The following is a 17,428-nucleotide window of genomic DNA, read 5'->3' on the forward strand; positions in this document are numbered from 1 at the left end:
AAATACACTCAGAAATTTATAAGCCTGTTTTGTGAGGATAAATTGATAAACGATATTGTAGAATCGCAATTGTTCAAAAGGTTGTTTTGGAAATAATAAACAATGTCAATACGAAGATTTTTTATTGCATTACCATGCGCATACCCCGATCATTACCGACACAGTGATAAAGACCCTAGTAGTAGTAGGCGAGTGGTGATTAGATAAGTAAGGTCCGTATTGTTATATGGACATAGCGAGCTTAATGAGATACGGAGGTGATTAGATAATGAATTAGAGAATAGAGATCGTTATTCATAAAAGCTAACTTCGTAAGCAAAGGAGATAGCGTAAAACAAATGCGTGCAATCGATCGATCGTGGTCGGAAACCCCCATTTTGACACCATTTTTTTTTAGCCAGGCTCGCCCCTCTATCGTGGCAAACAGGGCGGGGGACGACGACGACGGGGAAGCCCAGGAGAGGGGGGGGGGGGAATCAGTGCCCCAGAACCGGTGAACTACTACTAACACATTCTCCAAACCTCTACAAAAATAATGAGCAAAATTTGTTTTAGTTAAATTTGCTAGACAAACCAAGCCAAACACTATCCGCTTATTTCGTGACAATTTGTTGGAGTTTGGCAAGCTTGTGGACGCAGCATTATGAGAATTACAAAAAGATATATTCTTTTAAGGCAAATGGATCATTTGTATATTTCAGGGATTTTTGACATTATCTTTTATCTGTATTTAGTACTCTGTTTTAGGCGCAGCGTCTGCATAAGCCTTCACTTTGGGCAGCGAGTACACCGCTTCCACCACTTTCTTGAAGCTGGGATACTTGTCCTCGAGGTCCGGCATCCTCAGCATCACCTTCAGGTAGTCCAACATGCCCGCGAACACGAAGTCTCCCCAGGTCAGCTGGAAAATGATATTCTGCCATGATTTCGTTATATACAGTTAGTACACCTTCAGCATAGTAGTTGACTATCAGGCAATACCCATTTACAGCCTCCTAATGTATTTTGCCGAATCACATATGCACACAAGAAAAATCAACTATCAGTGCGTCGGCGAAAAAAAGGGTCTTCAAAATTTTCAAACTACTTAGTTTCATTACGAAATTGTTTCAAAAAACAGTCTCAGAGAGGTACAAATTTCAAATTATGCTAAGCCTGAAAATTCAAATCTGGAGGCACGGCAGTGCCTCCGCCAAGTCGAGCCAAAAGAAGCGGCACGGCCGTACCATACTTTTCCCGAAGCAATTCGGTCCATTTTTGACCCCCTGTAACTTCGTTGCATATGAAGCTAGAAGCCTGAATTTTCAGGAGCCAAGCAAGCATTGTATAGACACGGTGTATTACCAATTTCATTTAATTTGAACCAGTAGTTTAAGAATTACAAGTAGTCAAAGTTCGTAATTTTGTCACTCACTGACTGACCGATCATCAAAATGTTAAGGCACTTCTAGCAGACATAGAAGGTTAAGATTGAGAATACAATTAGTGTTTAGTATATAACTCACGGAAAAACTATAATATTTTGCAATTTCTTTCCGGTTATCTAGATACACCAACTACATAAAATAACTTTGTATTCTATATAAGTATATAGGATTACAAAGTTACATTTGCAGTTAATGAATCTGTGTTCCTGTCCGCGAAATGTACGAGTAGTAGGGGAGCCCATGATGCTTAATGGGAAGAAACTCGAGCGTCGTTTGGACCTATACGATTGTATAGATTACACTTTAGTGAGTGAAGAAAAGTTTGTATGATATTTTTAAGACTGTCAGTGTCACTCTTTGAAAATGCAAAAAAAATCGTTATCTTGACACACTCGAGGGCGTAAGATTATTATACAGGAAATTCCAGCTGATGTTTTACTTCTCATAACCCTTCATCTGACGATTTAGTGGAGGGGTCTTTTTATACCGACGATTTGAAAAAAAAATGTATTTTCCATAAAATTTGCCTTTTCCTTTAGCTTCTTATACACCATTACTTTCCAGGGATTCATGCTAATAAGTGACTCTATCAGATAGTGTATGTACATATTCTCTTTTTAAATGACTGTTTTTTCACTACATCAACGTGTGGTATAATTATGATGTTATCCGTTTTCTAGCATTATTTCCTTTATATTAAAAAAAATAATACCGCGCTCAAGTATGTCCAAGTAACGATTTTTTTGCAACCTTATTACTCCCTAACGCCACCCTCAAATCGTCAGATTGTTATAAATTTATTGTTTTCAGCATGTAATTAAGCTACTATAGATTTCACGATATTTTCCCCGTGCGAACCCCCCAAATGGATTGTTTAAGGTACTCTATAGGATGTAAGGTATCTCCCATATCTTAATCTGCCGCGTTCGAGTCACTCTCGAAATCCCCTCTTGGGCTCCCCTACTATTATTGGCGACGTCAATTGTTTTTATTCTCAAGACAAAAGAAGTTTTCAATTCCAACTTCAATTTAACTTCAATACAAATAATGGGTGAAGTGCGAATCGAACTCGTACACTGAGGGTTCCGTACCAAAAAAACATGTGTTTTTTATATTTACTAATTGATATTATAGCAGCCATAGAATGCATTGTGAAAATGTCAACTGTAACATCTATTACGGTTCAATAGATAAAGTGAAAAACGCCAAAAAATAGCAGGTCCTTATATGTTTGTCCCTGTAGTTCCTGGACTAAAATAGGGCTACGATATCCCCTGCCTGTCGTAAGAGGCGACTAAAAGGGGCTTCCGGAGTTGGGAGTGGCACGAGTGGGAGCTCGAACCGTCCTATAAGTGTCCCCGGGAAGGACGGCGGTATGTGTGGTCGCATACCGTCGTGAACACCGGATAGTTTGGGAGGAGCGAAAACTTTTCCCCCAGGGCAGAGCTCGATCGGGGCATCGCGCTTGGAGGACTTCGGTTGCGTTTCGTCGGAGTTCCCGGAGTTCTCCAACAAACATTGAGAACGGCCACCGGGGGGTTTTAGTGCGGTAAAAGTCCCACATAACCCCGCGTCACTTCCACGTCATCGGGAACCTTTTGAAGATTTCCTCCTTATAAAGAAAAAAAAAACTCTCTTTATTTGAAAGTTTTTATTTTTATTTTTAGTACTTGTTATTAAAGTGGCCATCATTATACATATTCCGTAAAAAAATTAAGTTTCTATCTATTAAGGTTCCAGAAATAGAGCTCTATGTCAGACAGACAAACGGACAGCTTAGTAATAGGTTCCGTTTTTACCCTTTAGGTACGGAACCCTAAAAAGTAATATAATATCAAAAACATTCAGAATTTCTGACAAATGTCATGAGAATAAAACTATATGTTGCGGCTAATGTGCCTAATCAGTTAAAACGCAGATTAGCTTGCCCATTACATTTGGATTAAAGTACAAAACGAAGATTGTATCAATTTTCACCCCTTGACGTCGTTTCGTGCATGCCATGATGCGTCGTCGTGTCATGAATTTACGACAAACATTGCATATTTTCAAGAAACAATATCGCTTGCGGCATGATGTCGCTATGTATCACGATACGTCGTTATGTCGTAAAAAGGCATATGTTTTAGCCCTAAGAACAAGTCTGAAAAGATGTTTCGAATTTTACTACATAGTTAATCTGCATATTATTATCTTCTAGCTAATCTTGAGACTAACTAGTTAATGTGTATGCTAACGTATTCTGCAATCTAACGGTAACATACACAAAATACAATAACTGTCGTGAGGTAAAGCAACTGTCACCGTATTATAAAATAATAATAAGTTTGTTTCCAAGGAAACAAATGTTTAGGCAAATTTCGCCCTTGTTGCGCTTAAATAAATGTCTGTATGAAAATAAGCATACATAATTATAAAATTTTACAAAGTTCACAATGTAAAATCCTTAATAACTTTTAAACGGATTACCCTAATTACACAATTCCTTTTGCCCTATCCGTTTTAGACCTAAACCTACCAAATAGCATTAAAGACAAACCAATATCTACACAAACAAAAAATCATGTTTTCAACTTACGTAATATTTGAAAAAAAAAAATACACCCTCTATATTATTCCACTACCTCATAGTGTTGCTTATAAGGATAAAATTCTTGAAAGTAATGATAAATGACAAAGTAAAGGAAAAGCCTCATTTTTAAGAAAATTCAAATTTTTTCATAATAATTTGGCAGTTAAGTTACCGCCATTCATTAATTTAAACATTTCGCATATTAACAATTTTTTGGCCTTATGTTTTAAATCATTCGAAAGCGGACGTTTTGTTCTCCAAGAATTTATATTTTTATGTTCGACTTAGTTAAGGTTATTTTTAGGACCATTATATTAGATTTGTAAATTGCTATGCGTTTGTAACTTGCTATCCGTATGCGGAGTTTACATACAGATGTAAAGTTGACAATTTGCGAGAATGACTTTTTCGAGTCAAATCCGAGTGATTACTTAACAAAGAGATATTGAAAATCATATTCAACGTTATTACGAAGTTGTAAACAACGAAAAATAAGAATTTTCCAATTAATCAGTCATCTATTTTTATTAAAAAATAAATCCTCGGCGGGAACTTAGTTGCCAACCTATTACTTTCTTATACTAAGCCGTAAGTCATGGCCATAACATCGAAGAATTAGTTGATTAACCAACAAATTCTTCAATTTTATGACTTATGTATAGTCCTAAAGAATTATACATAAGTCATATGATATGTATAATCCTTAAGGATTAGTATGCCAAGGTATGAAAATATATGTATTTTCTTCAAAATTTTCCTTTTACTTTAATTTGTCACATAACATTACTTTCCAGAATTTTATCCTTATACGCGACACTATCATATAGTGGAATAATATAGAGGGTGTATTTTTTTAAAACTGAACTCGTTCGATTCCCGGCTAAGGAAAAAGATATTTTAAAAACTAATGATGCAGTTATAGTTTTTATCCAAATCGGCCTCGTAACCCCTTTCAGCACTTTTCGCTAATGCACTTTTCGATATTGTTCGGTGAAAAATATGGTCTAGCTGAAAATATGTATTATTAATATACTTTGCAAGTAATAATTTTAAAAATAACTACAGGTTGAATGCAGAAGACAAATACAGACTAATAATTTAAGTATGATTTCGTTATTGGTGAGTAAACTTACTGAAAAAGGATTTACTGTTAATTTCCGGAAAAACGGTTGCACTATTAGTAACTCTATAGATAATATCATCGCAACTGGCCACAAAGTACATGGTATACATAAATTTAAACAATTTGTCAAATCACCGATATGTAATTTGACAATGTCAAATAAATATTGGCATAGAAGACTAGCCCGTACTAATCCGGAATATATGCGAATTTTAAAGAATATTGTGACTCGTCTTGATGATGTGAACATTACGACGGATATGTCGACTAGTAAGAAACCATTTCCAAAACTCTGAACGTGAGCGAACGATCGTACATACAGGTTTATGTGGTTCCATGGAAGCTACTTCATTCAACGGTTCAAGGTACATGTTATTATTTATCGACGAATATACTCGAATGACACATGTTAATTTTCTCAAACATAAGAGTGAGACTTTACGAAATTTACTAGCAAGTCGAACAAGTGTATGAGATCAGATGGTGGAACGAAGTTTTGTAATAGAGCTTACGATATTTTTTGTCAACAAATGAAATTCTACATCAGAAGGCGATATATAGTATATACCACCAAACAGAATGGTATGGTTGAGAGAGCTAACAGAACTATTATCGAAAAATCGAGAAGTCTATTATAAATTGAAGCGAATTTGAGCAAGAGCGTTAAATACTGTGATTTATATCAAAAACCGGAGTCCGACGAAGGCAGTGAAAGACCGCGTGCCACTACAAAAATGGTCTGGGAAACGAGTAGATGTTACCCATTTATGCTTATTTGGATGTGCGGCGTATACTCTTATACCAAACAGAAAAGACGAAAATTGGATGCAAAGTCAAAACCAATGATTTTTGTCGGATATTCATAAGAAGATATCGATTATTTAATACGAAGACACGTGAAATCACAATCAGTCGAGGTGTTAAGTTTTTAAGTTAGGTGTTAAGTCGAGGTTTAAGATGTTTTTCCTGAGGATAACGGGAGTAATTCCAGTTGTCAAAATATTAACTTTTTCGAGTTAATTTATTGTCATGTTCGAATGAAAGTGATGATGAATGAAGAGAGTGCATGACTGTGCGGGTGTTACAGGTGATATAGGTGTACGTTTGCCTGCGGTTACAGATACAAGTGAAGTAAGTAATGTGACTAATGCTATGACGGATGTAAGCGAGTCTGAAGTAATGGAACGTGAATCTGTTGATATAAGTAATGATAGTAATAGGCGTTATCCTGTTAGAGAGAGGAAATAAACTGAATTTTACAACTTTTTAACATGTGATTTAATTTCAGAGAGTGGTCCTGTAATGGCCTGAGTGTAGGCCTGATCGTAATTTGTGCTAAAATAAAATCAAACTTGAATTCTTGTTGGACCTCCGCGTGATAGCATGCTTATAGATGACTGAGTGATTATTTGAGACCAAAAACAATGTATTTTAAAATTATTGCAAGCGTTTGGTATGTCCGTTTGTAAGTCCGTGTCAACTTCAATGGAGGTTGATTTGAAATAAACAAAAGGTAACTCAGATAGTAACAGTAGTCTACCGTGTCAGAGTTTAGAGATTCAACTATTTAGCCAGTTCCACGAAACAGTTATGTTTGGTAGTATTTTTGTAGAGTTTTGTTATAGGTGGGTAATATAGATAAAGGGGGCGTATTGTAAGAACCTTTTTAATATAAATTGTAATCTATATTACTGGTTGTGTATAAAATGATATTGTTCGGTGACTCAAGATTAAAATAGAACTTAATAAAAACGTGGTCTAGCGGAAAATATGTTTTATTAATATACTCTTCAAATAATAATTCTTACAATAACTACAAATATTGCCTACAAAAAAGAACGCTCATTCTCGTAAGACAGTGAGGGGGCTTTAAAAAAATCTGTTGTTGACATTCAAGTAATAGAAGATTCCGGAAAGGAAAAAAAGTAGGCATACCTACAAAAAGGAATGAGATGCCATCAAAAACACTGCTTGTAAAAAAATCCAAGCCTCGCCATTCAGCTCTTCCACCGTAAAAAGTCGTAAGATCCATGGAATCCAAGTCGGCTGATTCATACAGACTCTACTTAAGAGACCTTCCGTCTTAAGGTATTATCTCACTATCTAACCTAACAACATCTCATGGGACCATATCAATATTAAAAATATTTTATGTTTCAAATAAATAGATTGGACTTGGCAATCGTAGTAATGTTACTCGTGTGCTGCGATATGATGCGATTAAAACACAATGTGAACTGTTTGTGGTATCACCGCTTCCAGCAGCACCACCGCTAGATCAATTTTTGCGTCTTAAGCGCTGCTATGTTCTAGTTTCAAGAGTGCGGTAAGGAAGATATACTTTTCCGAGGCGTTCCAGCTTAGTCTGCTTCCTCTATATTATAAAAAAAAAACAATGTATATCACAAGTATATGTATATTAAATTAAATTAGTTTGTTTAGTACGATTGCCAAATCCAATCTATTTATTTGAAACATAAAATATTTTTAATATTGATATGGTCCCATGAGATGTTGTTAGGTTAGATAGTGAGATAATACCTTAAGACGGAAGGTCTCTTAAGTAGAGTCTGTATGAATCAGCCGACTTGGATTCCATGGATCTTACGACTTTTTACGGTGGAAGAGCTGAATGGCGAGGCTTGGATTTTTTTACAAGCAGTGTTTTTGATGGCATTCTATTATTCCAAAGTTTCGAGACCATTTATATTAATATGACGATTGTAACAATACTTTCTTAATTAGTTTATTAATGTCGCAAATTATACGAAGTACACAAAATATTACCTTTCCAGCAGCAATATGACCGTTATTCTTTTTGATTATCCCGTCCAATTTCTCCAGAAGTTGAGGAAACACATTTTTCGACGCTTCCTCGAACTTCTTATCCTTAAGCTGTTCGTCAAACTCGTAGTGAATCACAGCGGCCTCTGAAAAAGTACCTCTTTAGTCGTCCACTCTTGACAAAGTGGTCGTGGCATTTGGTCATTCAGCTGGTCAGTCTTCATAGCTGTCTTGGATTCGCCACCGGCTTCTATTGCCGGCCTTGCGGCAATACCAAACAACGGACCAATGTGTGATAGACTTTATAAGGTCTGTCCGGCGTGTAGAAGATCCCTGAACTACAAGCCGACGTATAAGTCATACTATATTAATTAGGTACATTTTAGGACAAAAATTAGGTATACAATCAAGAGAGATGGATCAACGCACAATCTAACTCTTTTATTAACTTAGCATAAATAATTTATAAAATAGTTTGTAGCTAGATATTTTTTATCATTCCATCAATCGAAATTAACATACTGGTTGGCGTAATCACAAACCAGCCATTACGGTGTCTATCCTTTAAACACGGCGGGTTTTGAAGTCTTTTCCAGGATCTAAGACCAATACTTTGGAGAATAAAATTGTGAGTTCCTTTTCGTGAGATATTTGTTCTCTATTTAGTTATATATAAAAGCGAAAAGATACTCACGTTCGAAACGTATTAATCAAGGTTTTGCCGAAACTACTGAAGCTACAATCATGAAATTTGGAATATAGCTTTATTTTATAATGTAGATGCGCACTAAGAACGGATTTTTTGATTTTCCACCATTAAGGGGGTTAAATGGGGGTTGAAAGTTAATATGAAAGTCCGTCAGTTTTAAAGCAAACTGGATGAAAATTGGTATTTAGCTTTCTGATATAAAGTAATAAAAATCTAATCTAAGGGTTTTTTCAAAATCAACCCTTAAGGTGGTTAAATAGGGGTTGACAGCTTATTTTAAATTTTGCCATTTTGAAAGCCAGCACTATGAAAGTTAGCCATTGCTTTACTGGTTAGATATAATAGAACTTTAGTTCTACCGTTTTTGGAAAATCAACCCCTATGTGGGTTAAATAAGGGTTGTAAGTTTGTATGGAATTCCCCCAGTTTTGATGTAAACTCTATGAAAATCGGTATTTGGGGTTTCGATTAAAAATAATTAAATACCTATTTCACCATTTTTGGAAAATCAACCCTTAAGTTGGTAAAATAAGGGTTGACAGCTTATTATAAAATTTGCCAATTTAAAAGCCAGAACTATGAAAGTTAGCCATTGCTCTACTGGTAAGATATAGTGGATCTTTAATTCTACGGTTTATGGAAAATCAACCCTTATGTGGGTTAAATAAGGGTTGTACGTTTGTATGAAAATCCTCCAGTTTTGATCTAATCTCTATGAAAATCTGTATTTAACTTTTTGGTAGAAAATAATTAAACACCTATTTCATCGTTTTTGGAAAATCAACCCTTAAGTTGGTAAAATAAGGGTTGACAGCTTATTTTAGAATTTGCCAATTGGAAAGCCAGCACTACGAAAGTTAGTCATTGCCTTACTGATTAGATATAGTGGAACTTTAATTCTAGCGTTTTTGGGAAAATCAACCCTTATATGGGTTAAATAAGGGTTGTTAGTTTGTATGAAAGTCCCCCAGTTTTGATGTAAACTGTATGAAAATCGGTATTTGGGTTTTCGATAGAAAATAATTAAACACCTATTTCACCATTTTTGGAATATCAACCCTTAAGTTGGTAAAATAAGGGTTGACAGCTTATTTTAAAAATTTCCGATTTGAAAGCCAGCACTATGAACGTTAGCCATTGCCTCACTGGTAAGATATAGTGGAACTTTAATTCTATCGTTTTTGGAAAATTAACCCTTATTTGGGTTAAATACGGGTTGTAGGTTTTGTATGAGAGTCCCCCAGTTTTGATGTAAACTGTATAAAAATCGGTATTTGGGTTTTCGATAGAAAATAATTAATCACCTATTTCATTGTTTTGGAAAATCATCCCTTAAGGTCGTTAAATGGGGGTTGGAATTATATTTGAAACTCCGTTAATTTGGAAGCAAGGTCTATAAAAATTTGCATTTGGCTTTCCTGTTGGAAATAATAGAACTTTTTAACACCACTTATGGAAAATCTACCCTTAAGAGGGTAAAATAGGGGTTGAAAGATTGTTGGGAAGTCCGCAGATTTTGAAACAAAGTCTATGAAAATTGGTATTCAGCTTCCTGATTGTAAATAATAGAACACCTATTTTACCGTTTTTGGAAAATCAACCCTTAAGTTCGATTAATCGGGAATAGAACTTTATTTTAAAATCCGTTCATTTGGAAACAAGGATTGTAAAAACAGCATTTAAATATCATTCGAAATAATAGAGCTTATTTAACACCCTTTATGGAAAATCTACCCTTAAGAAGGTAAAATAGGGGTGGAAACTTTGTTTAGAAGTCCGCAGCTTTTTAAGCAAAGTCTATGAAAATTGTTATTTGGCTTTCTGGTTGTAAATAATATATCACTATTTTTCATTTTCACACACCAAATCAACCCTTGAGGTCGTTAAATAGCAACCACTATGAAAAACTATCATTGGACTTAATGAAGCATCTGAGTCACTGTTTTTTTAGATCAACCCTTAAGACGGCTATAAAAGGGTGTATGCATCATGCCCTTCTGTTTACACATCTGTTTCAGCATTTTTAGCAACTCAACAATCAACCCCATTAGGGTGCTATAAGTAAAGAAAGTTTCATTAAAAATCGTTATTGAAGTTACTTCCTTTGGCGTGTCTGGAAAAAGAACAGAGTGCAGAGAAGTTTAGTGTAGGGCGAAATTCCACGGGCCGTAGTAACATATATTTTTAACATGGCAATGTATTGCGCGTGCTGAAGTGCAGAACAGCGGTGTTTTAGGGTTCCGTACCTAATGGATAAAAACGGAACCCTATTACTAAAACTTCGCTGTCTGTCCGTCTGTCCGTGTGTCACAGGGCTCTATCTCTGGAACCGTAATAGATAGACATGTGAAATTTTTACAGAGGTTGCATAACGGTGGCTGCTATAACAACAAATACTAAAAATAAAAAAAAAGTTGAAAACAAAAAGGGGACCCCATACAACAAACTGCTATTCGTTATTTTTCCAACTAACTTTTGAACCGTTAGAGGTAGACAGTTCAAATTTTCACAATGTGTGTACTTTAATGGCTGCTGCAATATTAAATACTAGAAATTTAAAAAAATGAAAATTTTGGCTGAACCCTCCAGGTTTGACTTGCACTTGGCCAATTATTAGTAACGCACAGACCCGCGGGCCACAAGGGAAAGTCGCGGGCCACACACCACCCGTGGGTGTCGGGTTGCCAACCGCTGGTGTAGAATATTAGCTTCCAGAAATTTGCTGACAAAGTATTTATTGATGCATATGTACAAAGGATGTTTTTGAAATTCTACTAAGGAGGTAAAGGAAGTGTTATATGTATGTATACAGGAATCTTTTAGGTTCGAACTTAGAAACGTGAAATTTCAGATAACGTCTATTCAGACAAATGCACGACCACGTGGACGGGTGCAAATCTTATATATGATAATGCGTAAGTTTATTCAAATTGGCCTACATTTTGGTATACTGATTAGATACGTCGCAACTACTTTGGACACACTATGTGCCAACATTTTGTCCTGCCGTGGGGTATGGTTGCGGCTATGCGTGGATTAGTGATGGTGATGTGATAGATACATAGATCTTGGATAAAAATTTTGAGCTAGAACAGGGCTACAGTATCCCCTGCCAGTCGTAGGAGACTAAAGGGGGACTTCTGGAGTTGCGGGTGGTAAGAATGAGAGCTCTAATCGCCCAGTCAGAGATCCTGGAAAGAACCACTGTATGTAAGGCCCCATAGATGGACGGTTCCTATGGAATAGTGTAAATAATAAACATTATATCCTACATGAAACTTATATTTTAAATAAAGTTTCATTACAGTCCACTAATTAGAGTTTTAGTGTATGTTTCTGAAGAAACCTTGACCAATTTAGGTACACAGTGACGAAAAAAAAAAGCTTTTATTAATTAAATATTAATGCTACTTTATTGTTAAAATTGTTAAAGGTACAAATTTACGATTACAGTTGTTTGTATGTCATATCATATTTTTTTACGCGGGCGAAGCCGCGGGTTCTGCTAGTTAGTTATAAGTCCGAAAACATCTTGAGATAATTGACTGGAAACAAATGGCGATCGACCAACTTAATTTTACTAGCGAATGGAACTCACTGCTGCGCAGATCATGTAGGAAATCTATGTTCTGGTCGATCTCGAAGTCCTGATCAATATCATCTCCACCAAGCCCGTACTTCTTGCCCAGGTAGCGGCTTATCGCCACACTCTGAGTGAGTTGCTTCCCGTCAATTTCTAATACAGGCATGAAGCCGAAGGGAGTTTCTGGAAACAAGGGAAATATGTTTGAAAATCAAAAAAGTTAATAGAACTCTTTGTGGATCGATTCCGGCGGCACAGGCAGCACCACTGCCACACTTGTTTCTGCCTCATAACAGCGGTTAAGCACTGTTATATTCTAGTTAGAATGGTATGTAGAATGGTAAGACTTAAATTCTGAGGCGTTACCTCCTGAGCGTGCATCTGAGGCTAGTCTCAGGTTGAAATCAAAATTGATCTGGGCCTGATTACAGATGTCGAGTAACCACTTACCATCAGATGGACTATATGATAGCATGCCAATTTACTAATCCCATATTATTAAAAAAGCACTCTTCTTGTCTTGTCTTTAATCTTATCTTAATTATTTATATTACTCTTACTACTTACTCGGTTTAAATTCTGGCCAATCATCATCAGTGATTCTGATGTCTTCGAATTGATTGCCGCCATACGCTAACAGCATGCGGATAGACTCCCCTAAAGCCTTCTCGGGAAAGTAGTAGAATACTATTTTAGACATTGCCCTGAAATCATAAGATCAAATTATTTATTATCAAGCCATTCAAGTTATCAAAATACATTTAAACGTGTGGGTAGAGCATTTGAGTTGGTTTGTATAGGTTTGCGAGCGCTTGTAATGTGGTTTTTGATCAAGCCAAACATTTGCAAATGTTTGGAGTTTGCGGCAAACGCTAATCGTGCGTACGCAGCTTTATGCTAAAAGTAGAGAATCCAAAGCCCTGAAAGCATGTATTAAAAAAACAAACACAATTTAATACGATTGTACGTGAAACTGTTGCGAACGTACGTTTATTTGCTTATCAATTATTCAATTTACAACCACACACAAGACACAACCCAGTGACCGGAGCAATAAGAACAAGTGCATAACAATTATCCTGTTTGAATAATAAATAAAACAAAAAATATCGAAAATATGTACTTACGAATCCTTATGATTTCGCAGCACAAGCACAAGCACAAGCAGTTGTTTTGATATGAAGTGGGTGTTTCATCCTTTATCTGTGAGATCGATTGTCGAATTTTTTTGTAATCTGTTGTCTCAACTTTTGTTTTGTTCTCCCTCTTTCATGCGATTATCCGAATATGAAGATTACGATGTCACCGGCGGCCGGTGGCCGAAAACTACAAAGTTAGTAAAATACACATACGACACTGTCGTATATAACCGCGTAAAACTGCTAGTCCGTTCTGAATATAGAAATAAATCGCGACGCCCTAGCAATTTATATGACTACACCTGCTTGCAACAACTTCAGAGCGGACGAGCAGTTTGGCGCGGACTATACTACAGAATACGACAGTGTGACTTCAGTTGACTGAATAAAATTCTGTTATTTGAAAACCACACAACTTGACACAACCGTGATAATGTTCACAAAATAAAAAGTTTTTATTTTGTGTTTTTATGTTTGTAATGACCGTGGCCTTGAATAGATTTAGTTGCCACAGACTAGTTATTATCAGACATCACTGTTATTAGTTCGACAAACTTTTCTGTTCATATGGCAAAGGCGCCACTGGCCATCATAATGTTACGAGGTTGTCGTCTACATAATTTTACATAGATTATACACTATAACCTAGCCAATTGTTGTATATTGTCATTGTATACTACCTAAGAGGCAAAAATTAACGATAAGATTTATTCAAGAATATTTAAAATCTTATAAGATATATTAGTATTTTACTAATCTAAGATTATTACGAATCTCTAATAATAATGTTAAAAATTATTATTTTTTATAGTCAAATAACATAAGATATAATTTTAGAAGTCGTTATTATATTAAATTAACGGAAGCAACAAATTACTGTTTCCTAAAATACGCACAGAAAAATATGTCGTATATGTTTGGTGGTAGAACCCTTTGTGGTTCGACTCCCGCGGCACCACCGCCACACCTATTTCTACCTAATAACAGCAGTGTTAGGCGCTGCTGTGTTCCGGTTTGAAGGGTGTGGTAAGGGAGACAGACTTTTATGAGGCGTTCCAGCTTAGTCCTCAGGGTTGCGGCGCATCTGTGGCCGATCTCAGGTACGAATATCTAATCTTATCTGGGGTTGATTACAAATGTCCATGGGCGGCGGTAGCCACTTACCATCAGGTGGACTGCATGCTCGTCTGCTACTCCTATATTATAAAAAAAAAATGTCGGACAATTATATCAATCATATTTTCGCACCGTTATCATGAATAGTGAATAAGTATCTAAATAGATATGTAAAATTCAATGTTTGAAGATGCATGCCGTTACTGCCGTGTATAGAACCTATAATTAACCCCATATAGCCAGTACCAGTGTAGTCTTACCATAGTCCGTTTACAGCTGTAGACTGAAATATTGACGGTGGTCTCTGAAATCGAACCACAAAGGGTTCTTCTATCATATTACAGAATGAACAGATCACAGGAACAGATCGTGTTTACTATCTGTATCGAGAAGTGACGTAAATCCCACGGTTTACGTCTCACAAATTTCTTATCTGTTATCGCTACAGAAGATATAGATGAAAATCTGACGTAAATCTTTATCATATATCGCAGGCAAGTAGCTTAATTAAGCATTCAATTAGCGGCCTAGCCTCTTTACTTAACAGTACCCTTCAGCTAGTTTCCTGAATCATATTCAACGGCTAATACAAAATTTAGCGAACTGGCTAGGGGATGAATAGGCTATACATCATCAAATAAAGTATTTTTGTTCTTGAAGCTTGTTGGTTTAATAAGAAGATTAGGCCTTTCATTGAACGCCTAAATAAGCTGCTTAGCGTATCGTGAGTCTCTCAACAAACAATACTGCATTTTTATTATTCGTAGTTACATTTAATTCAAAATAAAACAAATCAGATTTTATTACTTTTATTTAGATAAGTTACATACAAAAATATAGGATGTAGATATTGGACGAGTAAGTATAATATTGAGAAATGCACTTGAACTTAACTATGCATAATAATGACCACACTGGGAACTTAAAATAGAATACTAAAAAAATATGGCTGCCTGTCATAATCGGCTAAAAGCTCAGAATATGTATGAAAATTGGCTCTCATATATAAAAACAAATTGATGATACACTATTATTTTCTGCCTTTTTACACAATTTAAATTTTAGCTTCCTAGATTTGCGTATGATTTTACTATTGAGCATTACATAGCATACAAAATGGACTGAAATAACGTAAACATTGTTGACTTTTTTAATAAAGTTAAATGTTGATTATGCGCGTTACAATTTTATTTTTTGAGAAACCAAAAAGTACAATATAGGTATTGTGCGATAATCAGTATAATTTAGTCTTGTGTGAAATAACCCTTTCCAGTTTGTTATATAACTTAAAAAAGTATGATTTTTTCCAATAAAAACAGTACCACTCTTTTTAAAGTTGACAATTACTATTTCTTAATAAACATTTTATAAATACTTGTATTCTATTGAATCAAACAAGTCTTTTGTAAGATGACGTTCTATGAACAAGAAAACAGCAACCAATTATAGTTATTCACATTAATAGTACAAAATATTTATACTTTCAGTACAAATATCAGATGTTTTTCAGTTTAGAACTCAGTTTTGGGTGCAGCATCAGCGTATGCCTTCACTTTTGGCAGCGAGTAGACAGCGTCTACCACCTGCTTGATGCTGGGGTACTTGTCCTCGAGGTCTGGCATCCTCAGCATCACCTTCAGGTAGTCCAACATGCCCGCGAACACGAAGTCTCCCCAGGTCAACTGGAAATAGGAAATACGTACAAGTTAGCATACAATTTTGAAGGTGGTAGAACTCTTTGTGGTTCGACTCCGGCGACACCACCGCCACACCTATTTCTGCCTCATAAAAGCAGTGTTTAGCGCTAGTGTGTTCTGTTTTGAAGGGAGACATACTTTTCCCAGGCGTTCCAGCTTAGTCCTCAAGGGTAACGGCGCATCTGTGGCCGACCTCAGGAAGGAATATCTAATCCTATCTGAGGTTGATTACAGATGTCCATGAGCGGCAGTAGCCACTTACCATCAGGTGGACTGCGTGCTCGTCTGCTACTCCTATATTATAAAAAAAGTGTTCAGTCCACTTGGTAAGCCAATTTCGCCAATAGACCTCTATAATTTGCTTATCTACTATATTTGAGGACTAATTGGGGCGCCTCAGTGTCTTTCCATTAACACACTAACACTTTAAATCAGAACACAGAAAAGAGATTGCATTCTGAATCACGCTATTGTGTAGTTTTCTCAACATCTTGCATATATACAAGCTCTGAACTGAGACCATTGGAGCGCGACCGATCCCCAAGCATGATCACCTAGCCCAGTAGAAGGTCGCCGTTTGCCAAACAGAAATAGATGTGGCGGTAGTATAGTCCGCGCCAAACTGCTTGTCCGCTCTGAAGTTGTTGCGAGCAAGTGTAGTCATACAATTTGTTATTGCGACGCATTTCGTTCCTCATTTCGTTATAATTCCTATATTCAGAGCAGACTAGCAGTTTTACGCGGACTTTGTGGTTCGGAGTCGAACCACAAAGAATTCTATAAGAGTAAGATGCAAAAAACATCTGTCCTTGTCTCGCCTCGTGAGACATTTATAACAAATTGTTATTATAATGCGGCGAGAACAATAGGTGCTAAGAATAGCTGTAATATTAAAATTTAATAGACAATATTTAAAAGAAAATAATATAACATACTAACATACATAAAACTGAAAATTCATAGCTTCAACTTTGCTAAAGATCATCACTTGATCAAATGCATATTTTACGATTCAATCCTTATTAATATCGATTAAAATAATCGATGTTTTGGGTCTAAAAGATCGATTCTCCGATTAATCGATCTTAGATCGCCATCCCTAGTTCCAGTGGGATTTCCGGGATAAAAACTATCCTATGTCCTTTCTCGGGTCTCAGACTATCTTTGTACAAATTTTCATTAAAATCGGTTAAGTGGTTTGGGCGTGAAGAAAAGACAACCAGACAGACAGACAGACAGAGTTACTTTCAGATTTATAATATTAGTAAGGATTGCCCT

The 17,428-nt window shown here is 36.1% G+C and overlaps 1 protein-coding gene across 1 annotated transcript in view; it reads right to left on the minus strand.

The window, feature by feature from the left end:
* Positions 1-715: 715 nt before the first annotated feature.
* The window catches only part of LOC140753968 (uncharacterized), a 29,964-nt gene continuing 13,251 nt past the window's right edge, over positions 716-17,428 (minus strand). Inside the window, exons 5-9 of the mRNA XM_073088840.1 lie at positions 15,966-16,135; positions 12,766-12,905; positions 12,214-12,381; positions 7,910-8,052; positions 716-901 (exon numbers count right to left, since the gene is read on the minus strand). Coding sequence (XP_072944941.1) covers positions 731-901; positions 7,910-8,052; positions 12,214-12,381; positions 12,766-12,905; positions 15,966-16,135 — 792 coding nt within the window. The 3' untranslated portion in view covers positions 716-730. The remainder of the gene's footprint in view (positions 902-7,909; positions 8,053-12,213; positions 12,382-12,765; positions 12,906-15,965; positions 16,136-17,428) is intronic.

The sequence above is a fragment of the Epargyreus clarus genome, unplaced genomic scaffold (genome assembly GCF_041222505.1).
Source record: "Epargyreus clarus isolate Ecla_fem2 unplaced genomic scaffold, WU_Ecla_fem_2.2 ptg000027l, whole genome shotgun sequence".
Lineage (NCBI taxonomy): Eukaryota > Metazoa > Arthropoda > Insecta > Lepidoptera > Hesperiidae > Epargyreus > Epargyreus clarus.